This window comes from Anoplopoma fimbria, chromosome 19, assembly GCF_027596085.1.
Source record: "Anoplopoma fimbria isolate UVic2021 breed Golden Eagle Sablefish chromosome 19, Afim_UVic_2022, whole genome shotgun sequence".
Lineage (NCBI taxonomy): Eukaryota > Metazoa > Chordata > Actinopteri > Perciformes > Anoplopomatidae > Anoplopoma > Anoplopoma fimbria.
Window position 1 is genome coordinate 28,654,594 of NC_072467.1, and position 12,231 is coordinate 28,666,824.

Sequence of the window (12,231 nt, forward strand, 5' to 3'; positions counted from 1 at the left end):
GAGGGTGTAAGGACAGAGGAGGTGAGGGTGTAAGGACAGAGGAGGTAGCATGTGTACAGATTGTAAAGCCCTCTGAGGGCTCTACTAAATAAACTGAACCCCTTCAAAGCAAACTGAGAGCTAGATTTTAAGTTTAGGCAACAAAACCACAGGTTAGGTTTGTTGAGCTGAGTGGGGGGGAGGTACAGCAGCTTGTACTGGTAGATCTGTTAGCTGTTAGCGGTTAGCCAAACACACCGTACATAAAACAATAATAAAGTATTAAGCAGTATTAAACAGGTAATAAAAGATGTAATGCTAGCGTGTGAGTCATAAGAGGTCATTGAGCATGAAGCCATACCTGGACTGCAGTCAGCTCCAGAAAGAATAAGGGATTGACGGACAGACACTGAGATAAACACTCACTCACTCACTCACACATCGACACATGTAACCAATCACATGGTTCTTCTGTCAGAGAACACTGCTGGTTTCACTCGGGACAGGAACAGTGGTCTTCTGGTTGAAAGTCCTGTGTTTCTGTGTTTCTTCATACGTCACTACCGTCACTGCCGATGGGTTCACATCTAAAAACAAGCGTCTGTATCTAACGCCATGGGATGAGAAGGGACTGGGTCATAAGCACAAGGAGAAGTAAGACAGAATAATATGTGATGTAAATATATATTAACATATACTCATAATGTCTCTACATTCATACACTGATCATTACTGTGTGATTAGATATGATTACATTTATATTTATGGTTTGGATAAAATCATATTGTAAATATTTGTTTAAAAAGAAAAAAAAAGATATGTTTTTATAGTTTTACTAGATACCGCTCTATCCACTGATAATACTTTATTTACTTGTGTTTTGTGTCATAGTTGGCCTCATATACAGATGGAGGAATATGCATATATCTGAGCTGAGTCTTGTCCGTTTGTTCTTTGGATTGTTTCATAGAAAGTCTGTTTACATCAGTCAACATCATTCATCCAACTGAAGAAACGACTTCAGATCAAATGTCTTTTAATGTGTATTTTGTTTGAAGCATTTGAAACAGAAGAAACAGAGAAATCTTAACAAGTCATTTTCTTTTGGTTCATCTGGAAACCAAAAAATGCATATCCAACTCCAGCAGAGAAACAACAACTTAAGAGGCGACTCCGTCAGCTCTGGAGTCAGATTACAATCAGCCAAACGTCGGTATTTAGATCACAAACAGCCGGTAAAACACACAGAATAAGGCAGAGCGCTAAATATTGGCTTCAGACATGTTTTTGGACAGAAATGAAATGTGATCTGAGCTCCACGCAGCTCATAGAATGCTTTAAAAAAACACTCATATCTGAAACACATCAGGCAGCTTCCTGCAAACAAAGGTTATGCTTCAAAAACAGTAATAACTACATGCATACGATAACAACATGCTCCATATACTCTCTGAATGAAAACAAAGGCGTTCAGGTTTAATCTCTCAGAGAAATGAAAGGATCGACCAAACAGCAAACTTTAGGAAACACTTTGTTGCTGAGAGTGAGATGAGACGTGAGGAGATTTATTCTCGAGGGTTTATGAACAGAAAGTTCTGACAGGAACATTTCAGCAGCTTCTCTAGAGGAGGATTGTGTTCACAGGGTTTCTGTGAGTGTGTCAGATTAAATCATCCGAACAAAGAGCCTCGTTCAAAACCAGAACTGATGAACGACACATGTTGAGTTTTAAACCTGTGGAGACACTGACCTGGAGTCAGCCGAGAGGACAGGAAACATAGAGATATATAAGGTATGTAGAATAATATGGGTTATAATAGTGTAACAGAAAACATGACATGTGATTATTTCATTATTGCAATGTAAAACATCTGATCAGTTTAAAGTATATACTAAAAATTCAACTTTAAAATTGTGTAATAAGTAGTCAAATATACATATTTGACTACTTATTTAACTACAGTAAATTTTAACTCTTCAAATGAATTAATACATACAACTCTGAGTGGGCATATTTAAATGCATAGTGAGCACTTTTTCTTTTACTTCTGGTACTTTAAGAACATTTTGATGCTGATACTTTAACGTGTAACAGAGTACTTAGTTGTGTGGTATTCCTACCTTTACTTGAGCAAAAGATCTTCCACCGATAATATTGTTGTTGTCAAAGATTCCCGACATCTCATCAGAATTAAATGTCCAAGGTTGACATTAAGAGTTTTTCTGTTCAAATGGCACTTATTACAAATTCTCATCTGACTCTCAGCAAATTAGCATATTTCCCAACATGTCAAACCTTTTCTTTAACTTTAGGACACAAAGCAACACTTTTAAAACTTTTGTAGAAAAAAAAGAAAAGAAAGATCTCATCCTGTCTCATCTTACATTTCTGAAATACAGGCATCTTAATATTATAAAACACGACTAAAGTAACAGTTTAGTATCATCATGCATTTTAAACCTTGAATCATTTAAAGCCTGAGCTGTGGCTGAAACACCCAAACATGAAGCAGATGCATCAGTGATGAAGAACATATTTCAAATATACACCTCGCAGTAAACATCTGAATATGGCTGAATGCATTATGGCAGAGCAGGATAGCACCTTTTTCTTTCGGTTCTTGCATTCGATCGTTTTGGCACAATCATCTCATTCAAGAGAAAAATAGTCTCCTTAAAAACCGTCTCAAAAGCACTTAGAATAATATACAGTTTGTACAATATCTACAGTGTGAGGCCGGGATGTCTGCACTTCTTATAGAAATATAAAGCCTTTATACATCCCAACACTACAGGACTCAATGTCTTATTGGGGAATCAGCTGAAGCAAAGAGTGGCTCAATAGTTCAGTTGGACACTGACTGATTGTTCCCAACGTAGAACCGACTTCTATTCTGACAACACTAGCTTTAGTATTTCTAGTGCTGGAAACTCAGTAGCCCTCCGTTTAACAAAGATGTTCATCAGTGAGAGAAAGAAGAGTTCAACGTCCAGCTGAACACAGACGGACTGTGAGACAGCGAGTCTCTGGACATTCACATTAAAACAGGAAAACAGCTGTGGAGTAGTTTGTAGTTGTTTTACGTCTCATATTGTCATATTGTCTCATTTATCGTCGCTTTACGACTCTTTGTAAGTATTTTGTGTTCTTCTTCAGTCATTTTGCATCTGTGGGTTATTTTGTGTTTTGTAAGGTTTCTTTTTTTTATGTCTTTGTGGTCACTTTACGTCTCGTTGTAGCCGGTTTGTATCTCTGTGATTGTTTTGCATTTCTGATCTTTTTTGCATCTCTTTGTGGTCGTTTCACGTCTCGTCTTTGTGGTTGTTTTGTGTCCCTTGTTGTGGTTTTGTGTCTCTTGAGTTGTTGTGCATCTTATAGTGGTCATTTTGTGTCTCTTTGTAGCCATTTTGCATCTCTATGGTTCATTTTTGTCCCTTTTTCGCTTCTATGTGTCTCTTCTGTCTTTGAAGCCACTTTGAGTCTGATTGTAATCGTTTTTCCTCTGAACCCTTCGGAGGCCTGTTTTATAATCCAACCCTCCAGCTGAATGGGAACACATTCTCATAGACAGAGGTTTGCCCAGTGATGTAGAACAGTGGTTCCCGATATAGTTCTCTTTTGTCTATATATTAATTGTTTGTGTTTAGGCCAAGTTTGCATTTTTTCTACTGCTAGAAACTCGATGTTTCAAACATTTCCAGTTTATTCTCTTTGAGCTTGTTGTTGTCTTTTTTCTAACTAGTCTTTCCTCAGTCTCAATCAACTTACAATTGACTGAATTGAAAACAGAGACTTCTTTCCGTCTTTGCAGTCAGAATATCATAGTCGGTAAGTTTGTGACAATAACTACTAAAGATCAGCAGAAGAACTGCAGAAGTACCTCTTTGGGTACGAGTAGCCTGGTTTGGAATCACTGGTTGACTTCTTTACTTCCTTAGTATTAGTGTATTATTACTCTGCTGTAGTTCTACACCACTGGGTTTGTCTGTTAGATGTCGGGGTAGAACTCTGTGTTGACATCAACGCTGTGAAGGACAGACTTCTGGTCCCCGGCTGACATCCTGTTCAACACCTCAGCTGACAGAGAGTAACTGCTGCCAGACTTCTCCTCAAACCAGCTGTCCAACGCTCGCTTCCCATCAAAGTTGGCCATAGACGGTCCGTTAACTGCCACGGTCAGCAGGTCGTTCATCTGCTCCAGAGTCAGCCGGGAGCGATTGTTCCTACACATCTTCTGCAGAGAACCTCGGCCTTTGTCGCAGCAGGCTGTGGAACTGGGCAGGACCCTTACAACCTGCACGATCCGATTGAGCAGAGGAAAGCGCTGCTTGTACCTGCAGATGTGAGCGATGACCTCTTTAAAACCGTTCATACTGTAGTAGTCTGCTTTCAGATCTTTCCATTCCACCACCAGGCTGCCCCTGGCCTCCATCCTGGCCTGGGAGCCCTCTTGACCCCCACAGGGAATGGACTCGAGATGGTTGAATATCACCTGGATTTCTTCCTCCCCATAAGTTTGTAGGTCCTCCCGGTTGTGGGGCCAGGTGGACAGGTCCAGGACCTTGCAGGCTTTGGCAAATGTGCGGCTCTGCAGGTCCAGCCTCTGAGACAGGATGCCCTGGCTCCTGTTGCAGATCTTTTCCCTGATGGACTGAAACTTGGACTCTGCAACTCGCAGGTTCTTCAGAGCAACGCCGTTGAAACTTTCACGGAAATTTTCCTCAAATTCCTGCAGATACTCTCCGGGGCAGTCCACCAACTGACCAATCTCCTGAATGGCCTCCTCTATCTTGGCTTCCACCTGTGACACCAGCAGGTAATCTCCCTGGAAGGTGAATGCTAAACGTGAGAGAACAGCTATGATGTCCAGAAGGAAGTAGATGAGCTTGACTGACTGATAGTCCATGAGGAACTGGAGGAGGGTAAGGGCGATGGCTGCAGCGTCAGCCCTCTGCGTCTGGCTGCTGATCTCCTTCAGATGGGCGACTACCTCCAGGTAATCTTTGATGAGCGCGTTAAGGACGTTTGGTTCTCCGATGATCCATCGAATGGCTCTAATGTCTCCAAGGAACTCTGTCTCCTCCGACAGTGTTGGAGCGGTGGATCGCAGCTCGGCCATCATGCGAGGGGAGTAGCGGTAGAAACTGAGGAGCTGCTTGAGGTTGTTTTCCAGATCCTCCAGGCAGGAAAGCTCCTTTCCACTGATGGCATCCAGCACCTCCAGATGGGGCCGATGGATCATGATAGGAAGGCAGAGGATCCAAGGAAAAGTCTTTTGTACAGCTATGTACAGGTTGGCTCTCATTCCTGAGGAGATGTTGGTGCCGTCTACCCCCAGACCCACCACCAGCAAGTCCTGAAACCTGAGGCCTAGGACACCAAAGGCTCGATCCATAGCCTGCAGATATCCGTCCACACTGGCCATGCTCAGTCTCTGCAAGGACAGGAACTCGGTGCTCGGGTAGCCCTCATTGGTAATGAACTGGACGTAGACTGCTACCATGTCTGAGAAAAGGTCGTCATTTTGGGCATCCATGATGACACTTAGGAAGGGAGACAGGCGCATCTTCTCAGCCAGGTCTTCTTTCAAAGCCCGGGCGATGTGGTGGAGGAGGATCTGACAGTCTCCGTCGTTCATGTACTGATCCACCACTTTGAGCTCACACCTCTTCAGAAGCTCCGCCAGTGGACGGAGGTCGGAGAAGGGCCGTCCCTCCAGGGCCAAGTGGTACGCCGCGTTGAACAGCAGTATCATGTTCTTGCACATCTCCTCTGTCTTTTCCGGATGCATGCGCAGCTTATACAGCTGCAGACACTTCTTGTGGAGGTTGCTCTGGCTGTGGAGCTTGATGGTGTGGATCTTAAACTGCTTGGAGCCAATGATAAAGGCAGAGGTTCGGGATGACTGGACGGTGTACTGGCGACAGACGTGGCACCACATCTCATTGAGAGTTGGCGAGTAGCGGAGGAACCAGAACTTTTTCAGCCACTCCTGCTTGAAGCGACGAATCCGTCGGCCTCCTCCGGAGGAAAGCTTCATTGAGTCTTCTGGAGAAATCACAAGATCAGCAGCAATCGATTCATCAGCCGAGTCAACATCCGGGTCGTCGTCATCCAGAACCACCTGAGTGGGCGTCAAGGGCTCCATCCCTGCAAAGACAAACACGTTAAACTTCATGCAATGTTAAGGACCATGTAATCTGGGTCCTTTACATCCCGGTACATCATTTTTGAAATCGTACCTTGAAAGTCCTCGACGGGGCCTTGCTCAGGATGGGGCGGGGCCTGATGCTCAGAGGGGGGCGGGGCCTGATCTTGTTGGCTCAGGGTCCGTCCAGACATTGGTGGACCGACGGCGTCCCCCCGTTCTCCTCTGACACGGGACAGCTCCACCTCCAGCTCCTGGATCCTCCTCTTCAGTCTGACACAGTTGGGGCAGAAGGAGGTGGAGGGTTCCTCACCGCTCTGGTTCTCCTCCTCTTTCTCCTCCACCTTCAGGTTCGGAACGTTAAAGCCGCCCTCAGACGAGTTTAACCCGATCACTGGTGCTTTACACTCACTGTGGAGGGAGGACTGGGACCTGGACTTGCTGGAGTCCTCTAGAGAGGCCTCCAGGACGTCTTTGAAGATGAGGTCGATCTTCTTCCTCTTGGCAGGAGGCTGGCAGTCCGACTCCTCGCTGGGTTGTTTACTGGGGCTTGGTTTGCTCTGCAGAGCCGACTGCAGGCAGGGAGATTTAAAGTCCTCCTGAATGTTGAAGTCTCTCAGCTTCCTGGTATCTGGAACAAGACAGGTTACTTAGCTGCAACCCAAGACAAACGGCAAGAAGACTGAACACGTCACACTACGAGCGACAAAAGCAACAGAACGTTGTCAGCTACATTGTCCGCAAGTCGCCGTTGAAGTGTTTTAATCAAGTGCTCGTTTACACAATCATGCTGTTAAATAACACTGGGAACTGGCAAATTTTATTTGTCGGAACCGAACAGCTTGTAGCGTGTTGAGCCTGTTAGACGTCAGCTTGTAGCTTCATGTCATTGGCTTCCATTGAAAAAGGTTGTGGCCTTTAAACGCAGCATGAATATCATCACACTGACTGGTCTCTGATTGAGCCAATGAGCTGCTTTCTCCTCTCAAATGAAAGCAGCCAGTCAGGACTCTTGATTGTCAAATAGATCGGCTGCTTCTCACATGTCATAAACTTTAGTTTTGAGAGAATAAACAACCACATCATGAGGTCAGTGAACCGTCTATATATTAACATTTTAGCTTGAACGCCAGTTAGCAGAATGAGCGAGTTGTAAAAGAGGCCAGATAGAACCGGTACTGCTGACAAATCTGGAAAACACTTCAAAGAAGAGCAGCAGTCACAGGTCAGAGCTCAATTAGTTATCAACAGATACGTGACAACTCTGTTTGGATGACTTTCTGGGACCAGTGTTGGTGAAATTAGCAAGCTAGCTATGTAGCCAGCCGCCCCCTCGTTAGCTTGCCAATGCCACCATGCTTTCATGCCCGGTGGTTACAGAAACTAAGCCCGATACCAAGACATCTCTGCAGAGAGTAGCCTTCTGAGGTACAGCAGCTGTGACAGCAGAGGAGGTTAGCAAAAGGCTAAGCTAAACTATTAGCAAGATCTTATCTCCATCTCTGAAAAGGTTGGCGGATAATGTAGCTTGCTAGAACATCAAATCAGATTGTATCATCTCAACATCACAGCAACATGACATCACGTCTGTAACTTCAGCCCAACACTCTGAGCTGATTCCTGTTTGCCTCCATTCTTTACTAGCTTTTCCTCCAGCTGACACTTTGACGTAATCATGACGTCTGCTGCTAAAGGGTCTCTGGAACAGAAGCTGATCCTCTGAGCTGATAAACCAGAGACTTCCTGTTTCGTTCACCTGTCCCCGTCTCACCTGAGTCCAGGTTTTGGTCGATGCTCTCCTGAGAGACGCAGTGAAGCCGTTGGATGTAGTCGTCGCTGTACCAAACCCTCAGCTTCTCTCCCGCCGCCAGAGACCGACTGACTCTGAAGAAGATGCTTTTACCGCGTTGAAACGCCGTCAGGTTCCTGTCGCTCTCCTCCGACGAAGTTCGGACAAACCTGCAGGTCACGAACATCAACAGGACGATGAAGATCTTGTTGTGTATGACTGTAATGTAATGTAATGTAATGTTGTTCTGTCCTTTAGTGCAGACTCACTAATAAACAACGTGTTTATTCTAGGTTTCAGTAAAACGCATCACCTCATCCAGTTGGCTTTGGTCTCATCGCTGCCATCGATGGATTGATACGTGTTGTTAAAATCAACAATCTGGAACATCATAAAAAACAGAAAACTGGTTCAGAGCTGGACTTATTTAAATCTGGATCAACTAGTTTTCTAAACTCATCTAGGTGGGTTCTTAACTGGTTCTGAACAGGTCTAAACTGGTTCTAAACTGGTCAAGACTGGTTATAAACAGGTTTAAACTGGTGCTTAACTGGTCTAGACTTGTTCTAAACATGTCTTAATTGGTTCTAAACTGGCTCTAAACAGGTTCAGACTAATTCTAAACAGGCCTAGACTGGTTCTAAAATGTCTAGACTGATTTTAAACTGGTTCTAAACAGGGATAGACTGGTTTTATACAGATCAAGACCGTTTCTAAACAGGTTCAAACTGGTGCTTAACTGGTCTAGACTTGTTCTAAACAGATCTAGACTGGTTCTAAACAGGTCTAGACCGGTTTTAAACAAGTTAATACTGGTACTCTACAGGTCTAGACTGGTTCTGAACTGGTTGAGACTGGAACATGTTAAGACTAGTTTGTAACTGGTGTCAGACCAGTTACAAACTGGTGTTGGACTGGTTGAAGTTACTATCCAGGAGAAGAATCCGGAGGATTTGTCCTTGGACACAAGCTCTCCCTCGTATGGACCGAACACCGCCCCCTTGGGGATGTTTGGATCCAGGCAGCGTACATCCACGTGGTCCCCCTCGGTGAAGACCTCCAGGCCTGGTGGGACCGTGAGCGCCGCCCTGTTGGCCGACCCCGGGGCTGCAGGAGTATCTGGGACGAACAGCGGGGTCCGTGGGACGGACACTCCTTCTGGAAGTAGTCCTGGCACTCCTCACAGACTGCAGGACAAATGTTCAGGAGTTAGTTTTTAACAAAAACAGGGTTATAATGTATTATATATTATAATATATATATATATATATATATATATATATATAATATATTATATATTATAAAATATAAACAATTAATACATGTTTAAGTTCAAATATTAAAGGACAGAGGTCAATCTGTGGATTAATCGTGCAGGAATTAAACTGTAAATCACATTTCTGTTTACTTAAGTTTAGTTACGACTCCGCTGATTGTCCAATCACAGCTCAGCATCTGGAACTGTTTATTGATTATTGATCGTTGTTTGAGAAGAAACAGAATGCAGTGAAACTCACACCAGAGGTCCAACGACGGCTCGCTCATGGTGGAACCATGTCGGTAGAAACGTCACAACTCTGCAGATCAACAGAACATCAACAGAACATCAACAGAACAACAGAACATCAACAGAACATCAACAGAACATCAACAGAACATCAACAGAACATCAACAGAACATCAACAGAACATCAACAGAACAGAACATGAACAGAACATCAACAGAACATCAACAGAACATGAACAGAACATCAACAGAACATGAACAGAACATCAACAGAACATCAACAGAACATGAACAGAACAACAGTATATTTTGTATTGTATATCTATATATCATTTTATTATAAGAAGTTTATTAACGAGTTATTGAAGCTCACAGAGAATACTTCAGTCTGGATATCTGTCAACATATTCATGATTAAACTGGAGGTCTTCCTCCTGCTGAACTATCCTCCTCCTCTCTTCTTCCTCTCCTCTCCTCCTCCTCCTCTCTTCTCCTCCTCCTCCTCCTCCTCCTCCTCCTCTTCCTCCTCCTCACAGAGAATCTTCAGTCTGGATATCTGTCCTCCTCCTCCTCTGGAGGTCTCCTCCTCTCCTCCTCCTCCTCCTCCTCCTCTCCTCTCCTCTCCTCCTCTTCCTCCTCCTCTCTCTTCCTCTCCTCCTCTCTCTCCTCTTCTCTCTCCTCTCCTCTCTCCTCTTCCTCCTCCTCCTCCTCTCCTCCTCTCCTCCTCCTCCTCTCCTCCTCCTCCTCCTCCCTCCTCTTCCTCCCTCTCTCTCTCCCTCCTCCTCTCTCCTCTTCCTCCTCCCTCTCTCCTCTTCCTCCTCCTCCTCTCTCTCTTCCTCTCTTCCTCCTCCTCCTCCTCTCTCTTCCTCTCCTCCTCTTCCTCCTCCTCTCTTCTTCCTTCCTCTCTCCTCCTCTCCTCTTCTCTCTCCTCTTCCTCTCTCCTCTTCCTCTCTCCTCTTCCTCTCTCCTCTTCCTCCTCCTCCTCTTCTCTCTCCTCTTCCTCCTCTTCCTCTTCTCTCCTCTGCAGACTGAACACTTTACAAACACTCTAAACTAAAGTTCTCTTTAACTTTGTGTTCTCCCGGTAGAGTCTCCGGTCCTCCGGTCCTCTGTGTGTGTGTGTGTGTGTGTGTGTGTGTGTGTGTGTGTGTGTGTGTGTGTGTGTGTGTGTGTGTGTGTGTGTTACTCGGGAGCCATTTTACTGGCCACCGTGGCTACCGAGCAGCTCGCGGCACAGACACGCACCTTAGCGCGGACACGCGTCTCCGGTCCGTCCGTCCCGGTCCCGGTCTGGTCTCCGGTGGTCTCGGTCCGTCCCGGTCCCGGTCTCTGGTCTCCGGTGGTCTCGGTCCGTCCCGGTCCCGGTCTGGTCTCCGGTCTCCGGTCTCGGTCTCCGGTGGTCCCGGTCCCCCGGTCTCGGTCTCTGGTCTCTGGTCTCTGGTGGTCTCTGGTCTCTGGTGGTCTCTGGTCTCTGGTGGTCTCTGGTCTCTGGTCTCCTGCAGAGCTCCGGTTGTCAGTCGCCTCCTCGCGCTGTGGCCATCTTTCATGACAGGAAATGACATAAAGAACCGGAGCAGAGCCGGTTCACCTGCTGACCTCTCACCTGAGCTCCATCACACAGGAAGCTCTGCTCCTCATTACACATGGAGAACATTTAAACATGGAGAACATTTAAACATGCAGAACATTTAAACATGGAGAACATTCATCATGAAGCTGCTGTTCCTTATTAAACATGGAGAACATTTAAACATTTAAACATTCATCATGAAGCTCTGTTCCTTATTAACACATGGAGAACATTCATCATGAAGCTGCTGTTCCTTATTAAACATGGAGAACATTCATCATGAAGCTCTGTTCCTTATTAAACATGGAGAACATTCATCATGAAGCTCTGTTCCTTATTAAACATGGAGAACATTCATCATGAAGCTCTGTTCCTTATTAACACATGGAGAACATTCATCATGAAGCTGCTGTTCCTTATTAACACATGAGAACATTCATCATGAAGCTGCATCATGAAGCTTGTTCCTTATTAACACATAGAGAACATTCATCAGGAAGCTGCTGTTCCTTATTAAACATGGAGAACATTCATCATGAAGCTGCTGTTCCTTATTAACACATGGAGAACATTCATCAGGAAGCTCTGTTCCTTATTAACACATGGAGAACATTCATCAGGAAGCTCTGTTCCTTATTAACACATGGAGAACATTCATCATGAAGCTCTGTTCCTTAAACACATGGAAGGCTGTTCCTTATTAAACATGGAGAACATTTAAACATGCAGAACATTCATCAGGAAGCTGCTGGACTTTAATGCTGGATCTACTTTATCTCGATATGAAACATGATCCATAGGCTCATAACACACAACACATAACATATAACATATAACATGACACAACAACACACACACACACACACACACAACACTGTGTGTTTACACACACAACACACACACACACACACACACACACACACACACACACACACACACATGCAACACCAGGCTGGACATGTATCCTCACAATGACAGAACATTTAGAGCTTAAAGGTACAGCTAGATAAACCACCTGGTTTAAACTAATATTAGTCAGCATTTCTCCTCTACCATGTAATAATATATCATATTTAATACACAATCATCGTTATTAATATGAGTCAACCACGTCACCAACATCTGTGTGTTTACTGCGACGTTACTAATGTGGTCTGGACCTGTACTAATGTGGTCTATTCATGTACTAATGTGGTCTAGACTGGTTCTAAATAGGTTTAAACTGGTACTTAACAGG

General features: G+C 44.6%; 1 protein-coding gene across 1 annotated transcript; it reads right to left on the reverse strand.

Annotated features, from left to right (window-relative positions):
* Positions 1-1,006: 1,006 nt before the first annotated feature.
* Positions 1,007-11,069, reverse strand: prdm11 (PR domain containing 11). The gene is given in 8 exon segments (XM_054620534.1): positions 1,007-6,130; positions 6,223-6,759; positions 7,900-8,087; positions 8,231-8,298; positions 8,846-9,054; positions 9,057-9,104; positions 10,627-10,861; positions 11,028-11,069. Coding segments are annotated over 8 exon segments (3,489 nt in total). The 3' UTR covers positions 1,007-3,968.
* Between the last annotated feature and the right edge of the window lie 1,162 nt (positions 11,070-12,231).